The 23,404-nt window shown below is 50.4% G+C and overlaps 1 protein-coding gene across 13 annotated transcripts in view; it reads left to right on the forward strand.

Annotated features, from left to right (window-relative positions):
- INPP4A (inositol polyphosphate-4-phosphatase type I A) overlaps nt 1-23,404 on the forward strand; it is a 130,251-nt gene that overhangs the window by 93,682 nt on the left and 13,165 nt on the right. For 8 of the 13 annotated variants that reach the window (XM_059134692.1, XM_059134693.1, XM_059134686.1 and 5 more), the window contains 10 exons: nt 1,648-1,831; nt 3,320-3,538; nt 4,667-4,934; nt 8,577-8,609; nt 12,451-12,623; nt 13,622-13,745; nt 14,678-14,804; nt 15,112-15,252; nt 17,532-17,629; nt 21,313-21,425. In XM_059134692.1, coding sequence (XP_058990675.1) covers nt 1,648-1,831; nt 3,320-3,538; nt 4,667-4,934; nt 8,577-8,609; nt 12,451-12,623; nt 13,622-13,745; nt 14,678-14,804; nt 15,112-15,252; nt 17,532-17,629; nt 21,313-21,425 — 1,480 coding nt within the window. The remainder of the gene's footprint in view (nt 1-1,647; nt 1,832-3,319; nt 3,539-4,666; nt 4,935-8,576; nt 8,610-12,450; nt 12,624-13,621; nt 13,746-14,677; nt 14,805-15,111; nt 15,253-17,531; nt 17,630-21,312; nt 21,426-23,404) is intronic. The other 5 variants (XM_059134696.1, XM_059134697.1, XM_059134694.1 and 2 more) reach the window with 2 other exon arrangements.

Raw genomic sequence — 23,404 nt, forward strand, 5'->3', positions numbered from 1 at the left:
CCCTAGTACCTCTTTGAAATTTACTCTTCCACACCCCTCCCCCTGCCGTGTGCTTCCTGTGTGTAAGTCCCAGATTCCTGTTATTAGAACGTGACCTGTAAGAACACAAGGTGAGTAGAAGGCGGAGCTCTCCGTCGGGCTTGGGAGACTGTGTGTACTGGTCAAAGTGTACACAGCCATCTACATTCACATGCATATATCTATAGGAAGCACTAGAGATTGGGGCCAGGGAAGGACAGATCTTTAAAAATCCTATTTGAGACTGGAATTTCTAAGACTCAATTGTCAATGGCAGCTATTCATTTGGAAGAGTGATTGCAGATTGGAAAGTAGTCATGTGCACATTGTGCTGTGAAATTACTTCTCAGATCACGCAGGCTTGGTTGCGGTCTGCTGCATGGGCTTCTGGCAAATCCATCATGTTTTATTGTGGTGTGTGGGCTTGGGGTGTTGTTTCTTTCTGGGATGCTTTGGTTTTTGGGTTTTGCATGTTTATACCATAGTCTGTCAATGGAGGTTTCTTGGGGGCCTGCCTTCAGGGTCCAAAAAGCCCAGCAGGGAAGGGTCTCAAGTCCTCCTCTCCAAGAGAGGTGATGGAGGTTGTGCTCCTCCACCTTCTCCCTCATCTCCAAACCTCAGAGAGGGAAGCTCTTTAAGGGGACCAGTGAAGGCTGAGACTCCCATTCCAGCTAGAGCTCACAAGTTCAGATCGCTGGAGACATCCTCACTGGGGCCTTACATTCTGTGCTTCCCTTGGCTTCCTCAGATGGTCTAAAACCTACATTTATACTATTATATTGACTGAGGATCTTGGCCAAGAGACTTGGATGTATCATCTCAATCTAGAATGGCCAAATGCGTTAGCCAGGCCCCACACAGCCAGGACGCAGAGTCGGTTCTCTGGTCACTGGTGTTTGTAATGAATGCACAGGGGCTGGCCTGTGGCTCTGACCTCAGTCCTAAGATCACACAGGGCTTGGTGATGAGGGGAGGAGGAAGAACCAGGTGTTCAAAGCTCTTGAGGTGGCCACACCTGGCCTCTGGCTTGGCACATTCTTCACCTCTTCTTCATCTGATGGAACATTATTTTTCAAAGTAGAGAAGTGCTGGAGAAGGAAGTCTAGTTGTCGGGGTCAGAGGTGTGAGGAGAGAGAACTATGTGTATGTGCATGGAAAGTTTGAAAATTGGCCCAATGGAGAAACAGGTTTCTTGCGGAAAGTCTGGCATCCATGGCAGTCTGCCTTCCCTGAAATACACTGACCCCTTCTGAGATTAGCACACCCCGTGCCTCCACTCCCGTGCCGTGGATAAGTTGACAGGCGAGGTTCTCAGGTGAAATGTTATGAGCATTCAGGTGATTATTGGATTCAGTATCTGTTTATGCATTTATGTAAGAATACAGACCCCTACAAATAGAGACAAAAGACTTCACTGTGTTTTACTATTTCAGGCCCTCTACCATATAGACAAAAAGAATCTCTTGAGATTTACTTTTGCCCATTAATAGCTAGACTAGCATAGGAGAACATCACTGAGTATCAGAATGCTTTATTTAATGTTGGTTGTGGGCTGGGGTTGGTTGGGAGGCTGCTGCCATCCTCATGGATTTGAGAAGACCCCTTAGAATCTGTTCTTATCCTTTCTAGTACACCATCCAGCTGCCAGTCCATAATCTACATACCACAGGACATCATCAGAGCCAAGGAGATCATTGCCCAGATCAATACCCTGAAAACTCAAGTGAGTTACTATGCAGAGCGGCTCTCAAGGGCAGCTAAGGACAGGTCTGCCACTGGCCTCGAAAGAACCCTCGCCATCCTAGCAGACAAGGTAGGAGACACCACCCTGCTACATGTGAGATGGGGGCTCCTATGGGTTTCTGGAAACCTTTGGACACCCCATGTGCTTAGAGCCATCCATACAAAAGGTGACATTGGGATGACCTTGAGGATCTAGTTTGAGGTTTAGTTCTGCCAGAGGCCCAGGGTGGTTTGGTGATTGACCTGTGGTCACAGAGCCGGATGAGGGCAGGCCACGGACAGCACCCAGGGTGGGGGACTTCCAGCTGCTGCTTCATGCAGATGTGTCATCCCTCAAGTCCATCAGCTTCATTGTGGAGGCTGAGATAGTTCTGCAGCTTTCTTAGCAACTGCCTACTCAGTGCATTTTTGCCAATTTTTATTAACTTGGAATTTGAAAAAAGAAGTTTCTGAGTTATTGTACAGACATACAATAAAGGAAATATAGCTTCATTGGCTTACACATAATCAGTAAGCCATTTTTTAGTTGACTGTTACTTGATCCTTATTAAAAATAAACAGGGACACCTGGGTGACTCAGTCGGTTAAGGATCCAACTCTTGATTTTTGGCTCAGGTCACGATCTCACGGTTCTGGGATCAAGCCCCATGTCAGGCTCTGCATTCAGTGGGGGGTTCTGCTTGGGATTCTCTCTCTCTCTCCCTCTGCTTTTTGCCCTACTTCTGCCTGTGTGTGCCCCCACTCTCTCCCTTTCTCTCTCTCAAATAAATCTTAAAATATATATACAGATATAGATATGTAAATAAATATATAAATATTGGTCTATACTGGGACATTAGATATATCAGATCATTTTGATGGATGATGCTTTTTCAGATTACTCAGTCTCTCCGCACACATGCATGTGTACACACACACATGCACACACGTACAGAGATTCTGATCACACTTCCCCACTCACACCCACTTTGCTGGGGTGAGGTGCTGTTCCTGATCAGAATGTGTTATATCCTTCACATGTATTCACTCAGCCAAGAGATGGAGGGCTGGAAACTAGATCCATTTGGAAAAGAAAGATGATGTTATCAGAAGGAAAATTATGAGCCCCAGAACTCCTGCTGCATACACAATTCCCCAGAACCACAGTGCTGTGCTGAGAGCTCCACTGCCCAGAGTCCAGGGCTTTAAGTGTTAGATGCAAAAAGTAAGACTTAAGTGATTGCCTCAGATTCCTGCCTATCCCCGGAACTGGAGAGGATGGCCCAAGAAGTCAGTGAAGGCAAGGACACTGGGCTCCCTCCAGGCCCTGCCTCGAGTCACATCCGGCTCAGAGGCGGGCAGGGATGGAAGAATGTCAGAGATTTCTCAACCTCCCTCATTCTCCCTGTGTCCTCCAGTCTTTTTGTGGGAGTCTTTGAACTCAGCCATCCCAAGGGCTCCTGCCCTGTGGAGAAGGGTGCCCATCTGGACCTTGGGTCTGCTCCTGAGCTCTCAGAGACAGCCGGCCTTGCAACCCCTTGCCTGGAGGCTCAGCAGCTCTGGTTTGTGTGTACTGCAGACCCGGCAGCTGGTCACCGTGTGCGACTGCAAGCTGCTGGCCAACTCCATCCACGGGCTGAACACAGCACGGCCCGACTACATTGCCTCCAAGGCCTCCCCAACGTCGAGTGAGGAGGAGCAGGTGATGCTTAGGAACGACCAGGACACCCTCATGGCCAGGTGGACAGGGAGGAACAGCCGGTCTTCTCTGCAGGTGGACTGGCACGAGGAGGAGTGGGTGAGTCTGCTGCCTGTGGCCCCCGTTCTGCCATTGAACCTGGGTTGAAAAATTCAAAGCCTCTGGCCAGCCCCTCTCCCCCACCAAGGGGTACCTAACAGGTTGGCTGCTTAGTGAACAAGCTCCGAGTCCCCTTCCCAGACAGCGCTTGGGCCCCCTGATTGAGGGAGGGAGATGGCATGTTCACACCCTGTGTCCATCTGAGGGGCAGCGCTGCTACAGGCCAGGCTGGGGTCAGACTTGCTGGAGAAAGGGGTGGTGTTCTCCACGGAGCCCTTGCCTTGCTGGCAGCCTATCTCCTGTCACTGTCCACTCAAGACCAGCCAGGCCCCCTGCTTCCTCAAAGCTCTCCACACAGTTAGCCCTTCCAGGGCCATTTGTATTTGGTGGCTTGGGGAGGAGTCTGGAGATGCTCCCCCTGACATGGTCCGTGTTGCCTCCTGCTTCCTGACACAGTGGCCCTGAGAGCCACCTCTGTCTCTCCTGAGGGAGTGACACATCACACAACTCATTTTTATCATTTCTTAGGACTACTGCTTGGAGGCATTTTTCTGTGAGGCACTGAGTTTTTAGTCAGCAGTGAAGGGCTCCTCCAGCCCTGCCCTGGTGTCCTGTATTCTGGGTGGGTTTCTGCAGACTGCTCACAGCCCTGCCTCCCCACCTCTCCACTGCCCCCATCTGAAGTGATCAACTGCTCCCATTACCTCCCATTACCTTCCCTCAGTCCTCTCTGTGTCTCAGTCCTCTCTGTAGGAGGTCTGCAGCAGAGGGAAGAGGGACGAGCTGGCCCCCTGGGCGCTGTGGCCCGCTGCCAGCTCTGAAAGGCACTGGGAAGTCCTGTCCAGCCTCTGTGATGGTTACTAGCAAACGTGTCTCTGACTTTAAAAACAATGACCACAGTACATTGATCTGTATTTTGAAAAACAAATACAGCAGTAATAGGGAATTTTGAATTAATCTTGATATTTCTAAATTCGTGGTATTTTAATGATCACAGTGGCCCAGAGTAGGGGAGTCAGTGTGTATGTGTATGTGTGGAGGGGGCTGGGGGGCAGGGAAAGGGGTTGTGTTCTGTTCTGCTTTTCCAGTCGGGAGAGCTGACCCCAATGCACCCTTTCGGTTTGGAAGGAGAAAGTGTGGCTGAATGTGGACAAGAGCCTGGAGTGCATCATTCAGCGGGTGGACAAGCTGCTGCAGAAGGAGCGCCTGCATGGCCAGGGCTGTGAGGATGTCTTCCCTTGCGCGGGCAGCTGTACCAGCAAGAAAGGTAACCGGGACAGCCACGCCTACTGGATCAAACCGGAAGACCCCTTCTGCGATGTCCCCTCCTCGTCATGCCCCTCTGCCATCTGCTCGATGCCATCCTCACCCGCATGCCATCCTCACCCGACCACACGTGCGTATGCGTCCACACCGCCCATTCATGCTGCCTCCACCTCGCACTGCGTCTGTCTGTCTCTCTGTGTCTGACTCCATGACCTCTTCCCTCCATACAGACTGCAGGGAGGGCTGTCAGGCAGAGCTGGAGGTCACAGTGCACGGAGAAGCGGGCAGGGAGGGCAGAAGCCCCTGTGGTCCATGCATGGGGAGCCCATGTGCAATCTGTGTGTCCAGCAAGGGCAGATTCTTAAGGCCATCTTGGGTCTCCCTGCCCGTCAGGGTGGGGCTCTTGGGCTGTTCTGGTTCCTAAAGCAGTCTGAGAACCTGAAGGCGGCCCAAACGCAGATGCTTTTCTCCTGAGATTGCTGATCGTATTAGGAAGTGGGAGAGTCAAGGAAAAGGTGACTCATGCAGGGACACAGCTGGATGAGAGCTGTTAGCAGGCTCTGCAGACTCGTCTAGAGGCTGGTTGTCATCAGCTGGGGGTGCTGTTACCCAGCAGGGGACGTTGCCGTGGCACTTGTGGGTCACTCAGGCAGATGGGGGAACCCACTCCTGGGGCTGAGATAGGTTCCTCCGGTGGGCACCGCCCCCAAGGCAGGGTTCTCAGTAGATGGTAGGACGTTGGCCTGCAGGAACATGTTTCAGAAATAGTCTTTTGCCTGGGGAGACGGAGCACATCCAGACACTCTGTCCATCATGTAGTTTTAAAACTGGGCACGCATGCTTTCTCTGCCAGCCCGTCCTTGGTCCCTGCCTCTTGCGGCCTTCCACGTCTTGCTATGAGAGCCAGAGGGATTCAGGGGCCAGGCAGCTGAGGTGGCTGCAGACCTAGCTGTGGTGTCCACTGCTCTCTTCTGGGAGTGGGAAGCTGTAGTTAGTAAGGCCCAGATGGGCGAAGGCTAGCCTTCAGACAGCGAGGATTTTTCATTTCTGAATTGGACAGCTTTCATTCAAGGCAGACACGTGTTCCTTTATCACAGCCTCTTGATAAATCCTTCATTTGTAAGCTGCCCTTCACCTTTTCAGTCTGCCTGCAGTCTGTTCCCAGGGCACGGTTTCACTTGAGCCTCTGATTCAGCAGTGTTCATGTCCTCCACCCTTCCATCTGTGAAGGACTGTAGTTTAAGTTCCCCAGACCTGTGATTGGTTTCATGGAGCTGTTTGTCTTCTCATTTTTTTTTAATGTAAATTGTGTTTGTTTGTTTTTTTAAATCTGAAAGCTCATTGCTCATTTCTCTTCAATATTGTCTTGCTTGTAATTTAAAAATTTTTCTGCAGATATCAAAAGAGTAATTTATTGGGATTTAAAAAAATGCCAGAGAGAGATTTTTAATCACATATTCTGTTATATTCATAAGTTAAATGTCATGTTCCTTCTAGGCAACATCCTGTATTGGTCAAATGTAGACAAATTTAAATGCAGCCTTCAAGTTATTTAAATGAGCATTTATTTACGATATTTAGGGTATGGCTTATGTTTGCCATGCAAATAAGTTCTGTTGTGGTCATGGGAATATGAAGCATACATTTGAGAGAGTCTAACTTGGCTGATCAGTACTCAAAGAAATGTATGAAACCGTATGCCATTAAATTAACTGTGGATGATTCTTAATTTAAAAATTGTGAGCATAGCTAGGAAGCTGTTCAGAGCTGGATGTGATCAGGAGGATCAGAAAGAACGAGACTGGAGACTGCAAGCTCTTTACTCAGTCTCTTACTGTCAAGTCTCTTACCGTCTTTCCATACCATTCTAGCTTCCTGGGCCAGTTGTTTTAGCCTTATGAGCAGGTTGTGTTCACACCAGCTTACCATACACAAAGAACTCTGTGCCTCTTCGAGAGGCATCATGACTTTTCATTCTAGCTCTATACATACACCCTTCTAGGTCTTTGGTGTCCATCTTCTGCTCAGGAGCTGCCCTGCCTTCTGGCTTGCTCTCCCACAGAGCTCAGAGTCTTGCCTGGCAGACACGCACCACTGCGGGACCCATTGACAAGTCCCCGCCAGCTGGAACCACAGAGGCTCTGGGAGCCTTTCCTTCCTTCTCCTGCTTTCCGCACAAGTCACAAGTGCCCCACACCCCTCTGCATCCCTACCCGCAGCCACCCTGTCTGGTGGCGTTCATGACCTGGCTATGCACACACTTATCCTCTCCTCATCTCTGAAGAGCCATTCAGACAAACCTCAAACCAAGTTGTTTTAACCTGAGACCTGGGGGTTCACCCCAGGTTCATATGCCCCCTGAGATTATGCGCTAAGATGAGAGGAGGTAAACAGAGGTCATCAAATCTCAGGGGACTCCATGGCCTCAGACAAGGTACAAGCCACTGGTCCAAACGTACCAAAGGAGACCCCCACCCACCCCACACACATATTCCCTGCTTTGATTGAGAGATTGAATTTACCCAGCTGAGTGTAACCGTCAGTGCCTTTTCAGGGATGCTCACAACTATTTGGAGTTATCACAGATGATCATGAAAACAGGCCCCTCGACCTTCCTCCTCCCTCGGACTCAGAATTTTGGAGGAAAGGTTATGGAGAGGCAGAAATCTGGGTTTTTTTGTTTGTTTGTTTCTCAAGACCTGGGGTCATTCTGATTAGTTGGACAGAGGTCTAAGAATCACTGCCCTGTATCACTGCATACCACCGTAGATTTTTCTCTTTGTTAGGGAGCTGGTCTCAAGATATTTAGGGCCTAGTGAAGAGGCTGAAGTTTTAAGCTCACAGGGCCTTTTTCATTTGCTCTGTTCTGTCCCCTTTGCCAGTGGGAGAAGTCACTGCCAAAGATAACTAGAGAGAAAGGATCCCTTGCCCCCTCCACCTCTGGGCAATCCAGTTTGTAAACACCTCTATTTAGCCAGTCCAGCTATTTTGGGGGGTTCTGAAACTACCCGTTTCAGTATCCTGCAGACATAAAATGACCCCTTTTCAGACTTGTTTTCCTCCAGGTGGCACACCCAGTTAACCAAGGAATTTTAGAGTTGTTAAGGGAAATATAAATAGAAATGAGTACTTCACTTGCTGAAATGGGAGTTAGCGTAGTGCAATTGAATTAAAATTGGCATTCTTCGAGTGACCTGGAGGGACATTGTAATTCTAGACTTCCCTCAGATCATAAAAGTTTTCAATTTGATTGAAATTTCTAAGATTGGCATAGATGTAGGGTGGTATATTGGTTTCATCACTGGATCCTCACCTTTGGGTCTGAGCATGTGAGTCTGCAGCCCGGGTTCTGCTCACAAGGCAGGGCCGCGGGCTCTGATCAGTTTGCTGGTCAGTCTCTCTCATTACAAGTGTGCTTCCAGATGCTAGGAGACGACTTGTGCTCCGCCACATGCAATGTGATCGATGAGGGCACCGAATCACATTGTAGTATGTGAGTTTGCTTACCTCAAGAGTCTTAGCAACATGAGTGAACGAGTCAGTGAGTCGGTCAGTGTGTACCACCAAGAGGGCTCGGCTGCCTGAGAGCAGCCGGGTGCCTGTGTGGGACTTCTCAGGGAAGAGGCGGGCAGGCCTGCCTCTGACCTCTTCTCTGCTCCTTTGAGCCACCTTACGGCCGACTGCCAACGCAGTCGCTGTAAGCGCTGAGTTGTTCATGTTTGAACTTTGTGCTGCTCCTTAATCATCCGTGTCGCCCTCCATTTCTGTGCAGATTGCAGCCCCCCTCCTGACGAGTCCAGCCCAGGTACGTGGTTTCCATTCAAGGCTTCTGCAGATGGCTTTTTTAATCTTCAGGGAGTGTTTGTAGCAGAATTATCCAAGATTGCCTATGCTTCCAGAGTTAGGAAAATATTTCAGGAGTTTCTTCCTTTGAGGCAGTTAGCAACGTCTCTTAGATCTGGTGAGGAACCAGTTGGGTTGGGGACGGTGGCCTGAAGTAGGCTACCACAGGTACTTTCCTTGCTTGCCCATCCTAATACCTTTTCAGACGATTCATGTCCATGGGTGCATTGGACTTCCTGATATGGAGCAGTGCGTGTTTGTAAACAGCACTTCCTGTGATTACACCTGAACATGAGAGCCTTACGTGGAGGGGGTGTAGCCACCCAAATGCAGCATTCACAATCACACAACATCCTCTCTTCTGAGTCTGGGTGCAGCTTAGAGTTCTTGGGCTCAACAGGCTCAGTTGGAGATAGTGCTAAAAACGGAATCTCCCTGCTGCCCGTGCATGTAGGAGTCAGTGGCTATGACTCTAGTTCAGGGGTCGGCCACCTACAGCTCTGAGCCAAGTCCTGTCCACCGCCTCCTCTTGTAAATTATGTCTTTTTTTTTTAATTTTAAATTTTTAATTTTTTATAAACATATAATATATTTTTATCCCCAGTGTAAATTATATCTTATTGGCAATCATATCCACTCATCCATGTGCTGTCTCTGGCTGCTTTTGTGGGGCAACACAAGAGTCAAGCAGTTGTGACAAGGATTCCATCATCCTCAAAGCCTAAAATATTTACTATCTAGCCTTTTTACAGAGAAAGGGTGCCGACCCCTGCTCTAGTTCATGTTGAGTTTCCTAGTCGTGGCTTGTGGGTTCCCCAGAGTGAGCATGAGACCCCCAAATATATGCTTTTGCTTATACCCCCCCAAATCAACTACCCAATCAGTCTGATGATTGGATGATTGCATATTTGTGAATGAATATAAATGTGAGGTAGCCAGACACCTATTTTATATATAGAGTGCAGTAAACCAGTGCTGTGGGGATTTCCCAAGTTCTCCCTGTCCGTGTTAGCAAACCCTCTCAGCTCATGTTACACCCATGAATTTTAGACCAGCCACATCATTTCTAGCAGCAACCGGTGGGTTGTCCTCAGTTAATATCAGTGGACTAAAATAGTCCCCTGCCAAGAGTTCCTTTGGCTTTTCCTGGAGAGCTATATTTTATCTCAGTCAAAACACACACACACATTTTTTTTTCCTCTCAGTCTTTCTCAGTTTTCCTCCCTCCCTCTCCTGTTAATGAGGGGGGAGGAGCAGAGTATGGATTTGAAAAAGTCCTTCAGAGTTACCCAAAGTGGCATGTGTGGTCCATGGATTGGCCACCAGTCATCAAGCATTGACAGATTAGCAACTAGACAAGGAACTTGCCCCCAAAAGTTAATCAGCCACATCACTAAGGATGCTGTTTAGTTGAGCTGGGTTTTATTTCATTTTTTCATGTAAGACTTTCTTGACAAAGGGAGCAGAATAAGACCCTTTTATCAAATCTAGCTTCCTAATATCTTTACTCAGCTAGGTCCTGGAAATCTCATTTCTGTCTCTGAAATTCATTTTGTCTGGAAACTTCTAAATGTAGTTTTTCTTCATATTTCCCCCCAAATATATTTCCACCCAGCAATCCTACTGTCTATTTGGCAGAAATAGTCTGACACAATAGAAATAACATAGAGTTTAAAGTTAGACACATACAAATGCTCATTCTTTTTGTGTGTCTGGGAAGACACTTAACCTCTCGGAGCCTATTTTCTTACCCATATTAATAATTCTCTCTGTGTGGATTAAATGAGAAAATAGTTGCAAATAGTTGCACGTGCACAGAGGTTGGTTCTCTTCTTGAACTCAGGAGTCATCCAGACATGTCTAAGCCCTTCTCTGGGCACATAGCAGATGGGTTTCCCACCCAGACCCACATCTTTTCTCCAGGACAAGCTCTTAGCGGTTTTTAGCCATCCTTCCTTTACTCCCAATTTTTTTCAGGGTTTTTTCTTTTTTTTCCCTAATGGAAAAAAAACAAGTCATATTTAAATGGATTTTTTTTTTTTTTTTTGGAAGAGAAGTAGGTAAAGTCAAAAAGTATTGCATGGAGAAGATTTGCTTAGTCAGCAAAGACCACTTGTACTTCCTGATCATTTTTAGATTAAAATGAATATTAACTACATATGTACTGATATACATGCATGTCAAGTGGAAAAGCAAAGCAAATTTGCCAACACTTGCTTTATGAGCATTTACTTCTTAGTTAATGACTAACTTAGTTAATGAAATGCCAGTTATTTGGCTATTAAAACTAAGCTGCCATTGGTCTTTTTTAATACTTGCTGCTGAATAAAACTTACATGTGTGAACAGAGTTCTTCTCTGATATTTTTTTTAGAGGAAGAAAGAGATTGGGTGTCACCTAGCAGAGCTCTTCCATTTTCCCAGAAAAGGACCTGTGTGGCCAAGGAGTCAAGAGACCTGTCCGTGGCCACCACTGTTTAGCAGCAACAGGGGCCCGAGACTCATATTGTCCCCTCCTCAGTCTGGTGTCCTATGTCACTATGACTTCTTTGCTAAGACCTTCCTGCTGCAGACTTTCTAAATTTAAGCCTGCCTTTTTTTTTTTTTTTTTCACAGACACAAATCATTGTCCACACACTGTGAGAGCATTTCCAAATTTTGAGTGGCAGCATATACTTGAAAATCTGCATTAACCAAACACCGAGTATTAAGTCCTTTTGCAACTTTTAGGCCTTTTTCTAAATCTGTTTCTCAATGAAGTGCTACTTACACAGTTTGAGAGGAGTGGAGCCCATCTCCCTTCTCTGTGGCTCTTCAATTCTGTTTATCTAAGACTGAGCTTATCCTCTGGTGGCCATACCACCCACCTGGCATGTGGCCTCTCCCTGGTGCAGTGATGTCTGTGGGCGTTCTGTGACGTGCACCCCTTCCTAAGGGTCGTATGCTGTCGAGGCTCCACTCCCTGCCCATGGCACATTTGCTGCACCTGGGGGGCTCAGCTGGTAGTGGTGGCTAAATGCCCATTTCTGGGCTTGGTGAGCCATTATAAATAGAACTGATGAGGGCATGTCTTCTCTCTTTTAAATACCTTCTTAAATAGGAAAGAAAAAAAGAGCCAAAGCCCAAAATACCTTTAACTCTGTTTTTCCACCCTGGGGGTTCTATTTTTTAAAATTGTTTTGGTACGGGATCATAATTTCCTAGTATCCCTAAAAGAAAACTAAACCAGAAATAGAGGGTACCAGGCGGGAAGGTCAAGGGTGGGGAAGAATGTGAGGGCAGAAACAGGGGATATTCTGGGAGCTGAAAACCTGGGACACCAGGTGGAACAGCCTTTCCTCCAGACGTGGGAAGTGAGCCACACACGGCCGCACAAGGATAGAGGTGTCCTTTGCTCAAAAAGGATGGGGGCCATTGTCTTCCTGGGTGATGGAACAGTGGTGACTTGCAGTTGACTCACAGAAGCTTTTTTGTCACTTTCCTCAAAAGGAATAACCTTAAACATTTATGAGTACTCTCCCCAGTAGGTGAGGGAGACCAAACCTACCTCAGTGGTCCCTAGGAGGTCTGCTGCTTATTTACTGGAAAAGCTTCAAGCCAGAATGTTGGAGACCAGGGTGGTTCCAGGCAGAACTCGGTGCCAGTCCTGGGCCAGAGCTTGAGCCAAGCAGAGTTAGGAGATGCAGAGGGGGTGGGTAGGGGGAAGGCAGGGGGCATGGGGCATTCGGGGCACATAACTTGCTAAACTTCTAGAACCTGACTCTTAACGGTCTTCCTCCTCAAATGACTCCTTCTGGTGCCCAGGAGAATGGAGCGAGGCCCTTTACCCCCTGCTGACCACCCTCACAGACTGCGTGGCCATGATGAGCGACAAGGCCAAGAAGGCGATGGTGTTCCTGCTTATGCAGGACAGCGCCCCCACCATAGCCACGTACCTGAGCCTGCAGTACCGCCGCGATGTGGTCTTCTGCCAGACGGTAAGCCCTGGGAGTGGCACGCAGGAGCCCGCGGGCTCCTCGGCCCCCAGAAAATAGTCTTGGGAGATCCTTCTCACTTCACGTGAAAAAAACCAAGGATGGCCAACACTTTCTCCTGCCTGTGGCTCTTAAGTTTCTTTAATAGATTTCAACCTGGAGGGAGTGATCCTACTTGAGAAGTATATGTTTAAGAGAAGGTCTGAATCCACACTTCTCGCTGAGGAGACAGTGGGCACTGGTGGCTTGTGTGCATGCTCTGCTCCTGCCCGAGGCGTGTGGGGTTCCGGCTGGCCCAGGTCTCATGGCCACCTTTCTTCCCAGGAAGGAGTTTAGTGAGGGAGAGAGGGATGTTGCTGTCAGTGCGGTCTGTGCCTTAGTGCTGCTGCTTGTGCACAGCTGTTGCAGTGATTTGGGAGAATGGAAGAACTTAAGTGAATGTCACAAGTTTAGCAAATGCCAGTTATCCCATTAGTGACGTGAACAGTGACAGAGGGTCAGGCTGGCTCTCTGAGGTTCTAGCGGCCCATCCCCTCAGAAGATCTCCCCCCGAGGTAACTTGCAGGGTGACCATGTTCTCTCGCACTTCTGTTCTTTGTTGTGGTCTCTTCAGTTTCCAGCCGTAGCTGGTCTGGATCTGTGAATATATAGGCCCTATTCACTGTGAGGAATGAATTCTGGGCTTTTAGAAGGTTCTAGCCCAGGAGTAAGCCCAGGCAAGTTGGCTTGGAAGCTGAGCCAAAACCAAACTGGCCTTTGGGAGCAACAGGAGCAGCAAGTGTAGAGTGCTGCACAGCCTCCCATGGCTGTGCCCTGCATGGCCTCAGAGCCGAGCACCCCCCACACCCCAGACGGAGGAGTGGGAAAGGATGCTGCTGCATCCCAGCCAGAGCAGCAGAAGTAGAGAAGCTCAGGGCCAAGGGCATGGCACAGGCTGGGGATCACTTCGTGAGGCGGTGTCTGCCCCCTGACAACAGCCCCGCCTCGTGTCTCCCCCATAGCTGACTGCTCTCATCTGCGGCTTCATCATCAAGCTGAGGAACTGTCTGCATGACGACGGCTTCCTGCGGCAGCTCTACACCATCGGGCTGCTGGCCCAGTTTGAGAGCCTGCTTAGCACCTATGGTGAGCTCCCAGGGGCGCCCTCAGGATCCCGGCATCCGGGAGCAACACAGACGTGTGTGAGGCCCATTCTTCCTTCCTGAATGTTTTTCTGATGATGCACGCAGCTCATGCTGATTGAAATAAAGCCAGACATCATCACAGTATGTCAGGACCAAGCAAAAGTCGTGCATAGTTACACACACACACGGCTTCGTTTGTTTTCTTGGTGGTGGTTGTTACAATCAAAGATCTTTCTAGTTGAGGAGGGATGATAATTATTTAAGCGGTAATTTCCGGTGATGCACGTGGGCTGTTTCTGAATTAATCCCAAGAAAACATTGCTGCCGTATGTCTCAGTACACGAGTATTGCTGGGCTTATGAGCCCTTTTCTGCAGCCACTACCTTGTTAGAAGGGATGGTTCTGGGTGAAAGGGTAGGAATATTTTAAAATTCAAAATAGATATTTTCAAATTGACCTTGACAAAAGACTCTCTTCTTTCTACTTTCATTTTCTGTTTATTTCTTCTGAGAGGGTAAAAATAGGTAATTTTTTTAAGAAGTATTTATCCATCTTTGGAGTTACAAGACATTAAATAAGTGCCAGGCCCCACAGAATAGAAGGATCTGGCTACATGGTGCTCTGTGACTGTCTGTCCACTTCCAAAGTGCCAGCTCTGCCTCCTGAGCTTCTGTGCATGTGGTTTGCCTCCCCACACTGTCTGGCCCCAGGAGAGGGCCAGGAACGTGACATTGATGAGCGTGGCCATGGAGTTTCAGTAGCAGCACTTCCCATGGAGAAGTGAGTCTGCTGGTGAAGAGGCCCCCTCTGGTCACAGCCACACCTGATCCTGTCACCTGCCATCTGTAACCAGCTCTGTGGCCGTGCTGAGCCCATGGGAAGAGTGGCAGGTTCCCTCTCACTGACAGCTTTGTGTCCCTCTCTTGCATCCAGGTGAGGAGCTGGCCATGCTGGAGGACATGAGCCTTGGAATCATGGACCTGAGGAACGTGACCTTCAAAGTCACTCAGGCCACTTCTAATGCATCAACTGACATGCTGCCTGTCATCACAGGAAATCGGTAGAAAGATTTTTTCTAATCCTCAGAACTAGCACTGTGTTTTAATTTATGTTCTTTCCCTGGGACGTGCTTTTCATTTTTGTTTTGTTGTGTCTCATTCAGTTAAAGACATGGATCATAGTCTTCTACATTAATTTTGCAGACCTTTAAAGGCTCACGAGCAGCTCTTGGGAAACAACTGAGCCAGACAGCCCAACAGGCACTCATGTCGAGGCCAGCTCAGTTTTCCTCTTCTCCCTCACCTCTGCTCCTGCCTCTCCCCCATCACAGCCTTCACCCACCCTCTGCCTGTCTTCTTGTTTTGCAGGGATGGCTTTAACGTGCGGATCCCTCTGCCGGGCCCGCTGTTCGATGCCCTACCTCGGGAGATCCAGAGCGGCATGCTGCTGCGGGTGCAACCCGTCCTCTTCAATGTGGGGATCAACGAGCAGCAGACGCTGGCCGAGAGGTGTGGGCCCGGTTGTCACAGGGCCTGGGGTGGGTGGAGTGGTCACTGATGTGAGGTAGAAAATGGCCTCTGGGCTCAGTGCTGCAGAGACTCTGCCGGCCCCCCTTCCTTCGGCCGGCATTCTTGAAAGGCTGCCATACACCCAGTGTGTATATGGTGCTGGGGACACAAAGATGGGTCAGATGTGGTCTGCATAGGAGAGGTCTATATAGGGGAGGTAGGAGAGAGATGGGGGCGCAAGGACGAAGATGAATGCAGGGAGTGGGGGTCCTGATGGGAGACCCAGGAAGAGATCTGGGAGGGCTTCCTGGAAGAGATGATGGCTAAATTGAGTTTTGAAGAGTGAGTAGGAGTTAGATGAGGAGGTGGAGGAAAGACTTAGCATCTCAGGCCAAAAAGCCTAAGCAAAGGCAGGTGCGGAGAAACCGTGTGGGACTGGGGGCCAAGGCCGCAGGCTGGGATGGGCAGTGGTTAGATTAGAGGGGCCTCTATGCCAGGTGAGAGGCTTGCCTTGATTTTCCAAAGGCCTGTGTCTTATAAACTCCCTCCAGGTTCCCCTGCCGGACAGTAGAGAGGAGTCACATGTGCCCATGTTCACAAGCTTTTGTGTGCGTGTGTGTGTGTTGGAGAGGAAGAAGGTTTGGGCATGTGTAATGACCTTCCACTAGTATGTGAAAACCTTTCCTGTCATCATTATATTCATGCGGACTATGCGTTTTAGCATAAAAAGATATTTAACAGTACTTGCTTCCCTTCACAGCAAGTACCGTTAAATACGTCAGTTGATTGCGGAGTATAGGGTCACCTCCACTTAGTGATGTGGTAGGGCTGGTGGGAGACATCGAAGAGGCTTGAGTAGGGCAGGATACAGTCACATCTACAGTTTAAGTGGATCACTTGCTGGTCACATACCAAAAAGCTTTGAGGGGGACAAGTATGGTGAGGTTGTTGGAAGGAGTCCAGACCAGAGGCGGTGAGCTGGATCAGGCAGGGGTAGTACAGGTGGAGAAGGGACAGACTGAAGGACTGTTTCAGTGGTGAAGTGGAAGGTTTGGTCTTCTGCTGGGCAGGGTGGCATAGAGATGGTGAAGAGGATAACAGACAGAGGCCTACAGGGCGGTGGTGAGTGTGTGTTGGCACCCACTGAGCCCAAGAACCAGGAGAAGGGTCATGCTCAGGGACAGATGGAGGCTGGCTTAGGCTGGTGCCTCCAGCTCAGGAAGCAGAGACCACTAAGGCATGAGCAGAGCTGGAGGAGCCCACATCATGGAGAGTGGACAGCATCAGGACGCTGGCAGGGGTTGTCCCAGCGAGGGCGTTAATGCTCCCTGCGTCTGGCAGCTGCTGTTCCTGGTGACTGCAGGAGCAGTTTCTGGAAAGGGTGGAGGCAAGACCATGTTGCAGTAAGCAGAGGGGCAGGTGGAGGAGGGTAAGACAGACAGTAGGCTACGGGGAGGACTTGGTGAGTGCTGGGTTTTTGCTCATTCATCTGCTTTTGGGACATTGTCCCTTCAGCTCATAAATAAACCAGCTCACTGTGTCCCAGGACAGGCCCCGAGGGAGCAGGTGCCTAGGGGAAAAGCCATTGCAGGCATCGGGGTGGATGGGGCTGTAATCGACCTGCAGGAGGGAGTCTTGCCTGCTGAAGGATGATGTGGAACCACAAAGAGGCTAATGTGCTTGGAGGTTGCTCAGTGGGGCAGTAGTGGAGCTGGACTGGGCATCGAGGCCTAATGACCACCTTGCATGCCCACCTCCAACCTATCCTGGCTACTGGGGAGGTGCACACAGGGTGCGCCTGCGTGGCAAGAAGCATGCTAGGGCCTCACACATGGCCCGGGAGGATCAGCTAGTCACATGTGGTTGTTCAGCTGACACAGTGACTTCCGCTTCGAGTACAGGACTGGGTCCTCACCCCCAGCCAAAGCCCCATTGCTGTACCCTCTCGTAAGCAGCTCCTGAATGGGAGGACACAGGGCCTCTCTGTGAGGAGCCATGAGAGGGCTTTCTACGCATGCCGCACGAGGGTCTGGGATGGTGGAGCTTCAGTCAGCTTTGAGGCACATCCCTAACAAATGTGCGTGGTTCCCACTAATGAAATGGATTTGAACAAGTCACCTACTGGGTAGCAATGGCCTGATGCTTGGGAGGAGGGACGTGACTTAGAGTTTAGCTGGGTGCTGACCCTCGAGAGATTCAACACCGTTAGCTTCAGTGCAGTTAAGCCCATGTGGGAAGGAAGACCATTAACTCATTGTGTCCCCATCTGACCTCCAAAGGTTTGGAGATACGTCTTTACAAGAAGTTATCAATGTGGAAAGTTTGGTGCGGTTAAACTCCTACTTTGAGCAGTTTAAGGAAGTTTTGCCTGAGGATTGTAAGTATTTCTCCACTCTCGGTAGGTTTCTTTTTCACCTGTCATCTGTCTTTTGTCACTTTGGGTGTCAGAACCTTTCCTGCCACTCAGGCTGTCTGCTCACCCATCCTGATGCTCCCCCTACATGCATGATTACCCCTTTGCTTCCCTGCCCTCCCTCCCCACCGCCACCCCGCCAGCAGCCTGTTCACCTGCTCGGACTCTGCCTGGTTTGAGGCCCCAACCAGAGACGGTTCCCTCAGGCTGTGGCCCTTGCTGATTCTTCTCTGGCTGGTTGTCTTGCCACCTGGATATGGCGGGGCTTTCCCACAAGCCGTCCCAAACACTGGTGTTCACTAATGGCAGTGGCCTATGTTGTGCTCCTCTTGTAGGACAGGTGGGATCAGAGGCAAGGCCCCACTCGGCTGCGTGCTGGGGTGAGCTCCCCATGCACCTCCTTCTGTGGCATGTCAAGGGAGATGCTAGGCAGACACTGAGTGCTGTGTGGGTGTCCCCAGAGGCAGGAGAGAGTGACAGCAGCCATCACTCTGCTAACAGCCTTCTCTGTGCCCCGGGACTCAGGCAGGGGCATTGGGCTCACCATACTATCTGTACATGGGGAAGTGTCTCCTGATTTCTTACTTACTGAGCACCTGCCCCAGGTTAAGCACCAGGGGACCCAGTGAAGAGTGAGACTAGACCCTGCCTGGTTAGGAATGGGCTCCACCTCTCTGTGCTGGCACTGCCCTAGCCATGAGCAAAGGAGGCCGACTTGGTCCCTGGGTAACACCAGTGCCTTCACTGATGTGCCTGGTGCCCTGCCATGTTCCGTGCACATTTCTGCCCTGACTCGCTGTGACAATGCCATGACACAGGCGTCAGTATTGGTTGCATGGAAGGGTTGGCCTGGCTCTGAGGCTCGGGACTTAGACAGTTGACAGAGGTGTCCCTATTAGGAGATGCTGTGTTGCAGGGCACCTTGGGCCAGGCTGGGAAGTTGATGTTAGTTTAGTTCTAACAGGGAAGCAGTGTGGGGAAAGCCTTCAGGGATTCATCTGGAATCAGCAAGAGTATGCTGTTTTGCTTGGAGGAGGGGTGCAGGCCACTGTGCACAGCACCTTCTTCTCCCTTCGATTTTGACCGGGAGTGTGGGTAGACAGGATAGGCATGAGGGGGAGTCTCTCTGGGAGTGTGCGGCCTCGCAGTTGCATGAGACAGTGCTGGGGATGAGAGAGCTGTAGGCCGATGGTGGAGGGACACAGGGCCTGCGCTGGTCATGGCCACATGAGCTGGCAGCCTGCTGATGGGCAGGGGGACAGGGCTGGAGGGTGAGGAGAGCAGTCCAGGCACCAATGGCCTTGTGATATGGGCCACAGGCGAGGCTGGGTAGGGCACATGTGTCGCCACCGTGGTCATCGGCACAGGTGACATGGGGCTGTCTTATGGCTAAGATCGCTGTGTGCGAGGGGAAGGGGCTAAGGACAGGGTCTCTGGGGAAGAGCCCTGTGTTGAGGTGGCTTGAGAAGAAAGGGCTCAGCGGACATGTGGGAGAGAGTCCTTGCAGGCAGGAGAGCAGTCATGTTACCTGGGTGCCTAGCGGGAGTGAGGGAAGGAGTCCTTGGTGGCTTCTGAGGCATAGTCAGTGTGGCGAGGGCTGCAGCCAGTGCAAGTAAGTGACAAAATGACACTGCCTCCATGGGCCAGTCTGTCCCAGAAATCAGCAGAGATGTGAGATCGGCAGAGACATGAGATGGGCAGCGGGGGAAGGAGCTAGAGCAACCCTGACTGTGAGATGCAGGAGCAACTGAGGACTACAGACCAGGGGCGCTGTGGAGAGGGGGACACACAGGATGCTCACGGCAGGTGGCCTCAGTCTGCCCAGGGAACGACAGAAGTGCCGGTGCTGACCACACACTGGAACTTGCTGGGGAGCCTGGGCCGTTGTGCCTGGGCCCCACTCCAGAGTGGTGGGTGTCAGGAATTCCAGAAACTCCCCAGGTGGCAAGGGTTGAAAGCTGTAAGTGAAAGGGTCCCCTGATACTTCAGCTGCAGGTCACCAATACCCGAGCTCTTGGGAACTCCCAGGTATTGAGGTGTCCTCACATGCTTTAGCAGTAAGCATAGTTGAAAGTGACAGATTTGTCAAATCCTTGCATGTGCTAAGCTGTCTACATACTTGACCTGGATTATCTAATGTGATCCTCACAGCAGCCTTGGGGGGGTTGGCCTGGTTTTACACCATTTGACATTTGAGGACACAGAGGCAGGAGGGCGAGTCCCCGAGGGAAGGAGCCCAGGCTGACTGCCACCAGCGCCCACCTTCCAAGTGCTGCAGGAGTCAGGGACAGTGGAGTGCCCAAGCTCAGACTGGAGGTTTAGAGTCTTCTGCAGGGCTGGACCCCTGGCCAGGGCACCACGAAGGGGAGTAGGGAGGAGGGACAGAGGCCATGTGGAGGACAGATGAGTGGGCATAGTGAGACATGTGGTCAGAAAGTGGGAGTTCTGTGCGCAGCGTCTTGGAGGGCAGCCTCTTTCCATGATGTGAGACACCAGGAGATCTCGCTGGTGAAGAAGGGCACAGAAGGGTGCGGCCTATAGGACAAAAGCAGGCCAGGTGTGGGCCTCTCCAGGTTGGACCAGTACCACTGGACCACAACCTAGGAAGCCGGGGGAGCAGCAGCCCATTGCACCTTCAGCCTGAAGAGAATCAGGGCTCTGTGAGGCCGAGGAAATGGGGTACAGCTAATGATACCCCCAGAGTCTGCTCAGTTCATCAGTGGGCAGGTGTGCACTGACTGGGGCTGTAGGGGCGGCAAGGGAGAAGCTGCAGCCGATCTGGGGAAGTAACATGCCATATCTCCTCCAGGAGACACGCAGGCCTCCTCTAGGCTTCCGCAGCTTCTTTCACAGAGTGACCCCCTCTGAGAAGCCCCCTTTCCACGTCTGTTTCTGGCCCATTCCCCTGATTAGCACAGTGCCAGACCCATATCATGTGCATGCAGTAATTAGTGTAAGATCCTGGGTACACAACAGTGAGCTTGTGTTGGAAGCTCTCTGTGCAGCTGGATCCCAGAACTCCCTGTGTTCGGGAGTTTGGGCACCATAGCTTGGGGATTTGGGCACCATAGCTTCTTTTCTTAGATATGACCTGGAGGTTTTTATCTTTCTCTGATGATCCTGGGGTTTGGAAATCCCAGGTTTCTTAGGTTAAGTGATCAAACTGATCTTCCAGTTCAAGGGGTCCCTGAAGGGCTGGAGACTGTCGAGGTGACAGAGGGAGGCTCTCCGAGAGAATGGGTCACTTCAGGTCCACTGGAGGAGGCCCTACTGTCACCCCTAGGGGTGGCCAAACCCATTCTGTAGTCAAGACACATCACCCGAAGCATCCTCCTGCCTGCGGAGGCTCTGAAGACCAGATAGGTCTTCCTAATTTCCTCCCGCCCTCGTGACCCTCTATATGTGCTTCGACCCCTTGGGAGAGCTGAAAGAAGATGAGTTTGCCTTTGGCAGGTGGGACTGAAGTGGCCACGAAAGTGATTTAAGTGCTTCCCGTGTGGGTAGCCAGGACCGGTCCCTAAGCACACCCTCTTCTTGTATAAGTCACTGAAGCTTCCAACTTGGTCAGGTACCTGTGCCACAGTGACCTCTGTGGGCTGTGGGCCTGGGTACCCCACCAGCTATTACAGATTCCTCCTGTTTTGCAGGCCTACCTCGATCTCGGAGCCAGACATGCCTGCCAGAGCTGCTGCGTTTTCTGGGCCAGAATGTACATGCCAGGAAGAATAAGAACGTCGACATTCTCTGGCAAGCTGCTGAGGTAGTACCCTCGTTATATTGAGGAAAAGAATGGGATTGTGGTACTTGCTGCCAATAGCCGTAATTATGATAATAAATCAGAATCTCAGCCAGGAGTGGAGAGAGCAAATTTCTCCCTGTGGACACAGAAGAAAGTCACGGAATATGTCGAGAACTCTGGAGGATACTGAAAGGTGCCTATGAGTTCATTACTTTAGGGCTGCCTGAATTTCAGTGAGCTAGAGACAGACTCTATCCCCTGGGGCATTTAATAAGCAGGCTGATGACAGTTGTCACCTCCAGAAGCCTGGGCAATCGATACCAGCTACAATGCCCTGCCTGCTGCATCTTTTAATAGCTTCAGAGATAGACCATGGGGACCCTTGCAGTCTCTTTACACAGTGTTTTTTTTTTTTTTTTTTTTTTTTTACATTGCAGTTCATATCTCCTCTTTTCCCAGGTACTTCCAGTATTTTCTCATAAATGTTCTTGTGGAGTTCCAGAGGTAGACATTCACTCACCTCTGTCGAGGGGTGACCTTAACCAGTCTCCACGGCAGCACCATGACCTGTCCAGCATGGGGACTCGCACACGAGTCCCAGGCTGAGGAGCACGAGTGATCCCTAGACGGCATTCCAGCTCCTGGCCTGGCCTGAGCACAGGGGAGGGATGGATGTCCGCTCTGCCCCTGGAGGAGGCGGACACACCACACAGCCCACTCACGCCTGGTTCCCCCCAGTTCACAGAGCCTAAGAAGCCATTAGGAGGACTGTCTTCCCACTCCTCCCTTCATGGCTTTCCTGGGCTACTCATTCTAGAGCTTTCCTGTTCTCCTCATCAAGAAGGTGTTCCTCTCTACCTCAGGTCTCTTCCACTGCAGCAGACAGTGAGCTGGTCATGGTGCTTGGCTGCTGTTCCGGAGACCCTGTATTTGAGGGCCTGTCTTCATGGAGCCCTATCTTTGAACATCCCCTTCTTTGCACCTCTCAAGGCCTCCCATCCCCAGTTTGACCAGAGCTGCCCTCCTTTTCTTACTTCTTTACATTTCTGTGTATAAAGAATGGGTCCCTGGCTAAACGGGGTATCGTTGGTCAGGTCTAGGCCCTCATTTCGTGGATGGGGAGACTGGCCAGAGCTCTAGAGCTGGCTCCTGGCTTCCTGGAGGCTGGAGGCCTGAGCCTGGCACACAGCCCCCTCATGTAGGAATGCACCTCTGGTCACCCCTGCCTACCTTCTGGAGTCTCATGTTAGTTCTGGATATACCATCTGTACATCTGGACGTCCTTTGAACCTATCTGTGGTTCTAGCTTGTGCCACGTGTCTGGGTCATGAACTCTGCTGCTTGGAGAATTCAGTGAGCAGGTGCACATTCAACCTCCCATCATTTGGATTGTGTCGCTCTTCACCAAGCTTAGGGGTTTGCTTAGTGTCTTTCTTTTTTTTCTTTCCTTTTAAATTTTTTTTGTCTGTTCTCAAAAGAAGCCTGTCTTCCTTCTGATGGTCTTGGCTGAACTTGTTTGGGCCTTTTCTCTTTCGTCTTTCTCTAGACACCGTGCTTAGGACTGCATTGTGTCCTCTACCTACCTAGTGGTATTCCTGGCAGTGGCTGCATGTTCTTGGCTTTGCTGGCCTGGGAAGCAGGCGTGGGACCACCTCCAGGGCACTGCACTGGATCGGATATTTCTTTGGAGTGTGACAGGCTACCGGAACTCACTGTTCATCTAGTTTTGATTTTTCACAAAATACCAGTATTGTTCTCAAGGCATGGTACCTGGTACAGGTCCATAATCCCTCATCTGAAGCTCTGTGGGTAGATGTTTTGGAATTCACAGATTTATATTTTAGAAGGGTGATTTGGTATACAGTTGGTGCACATATGTGTAACACTGTGCACATCACCTCTTTGATGTGATACCCACACATGATTGACGATCCCCACGGGAGTCTCGGGCAGCGCTCTGGAACCAAACTTATTAATATTGCCTTATTAAAAAATATGAA

Source organism: Mustela lutreola, chromosome 9 (genome assembly GCF_030435805.1).
Source record: "Mustela lutreola isolate mMusLut2 chromosome 9, mMusLut2.pri, whole genome shotgun sequence".
Lineage (NCBI taxonomy): Eukaryota > Metazoa > Chordata > Mammalia > Carnivora > Mustelidae > Mustela > Mustela lutreola.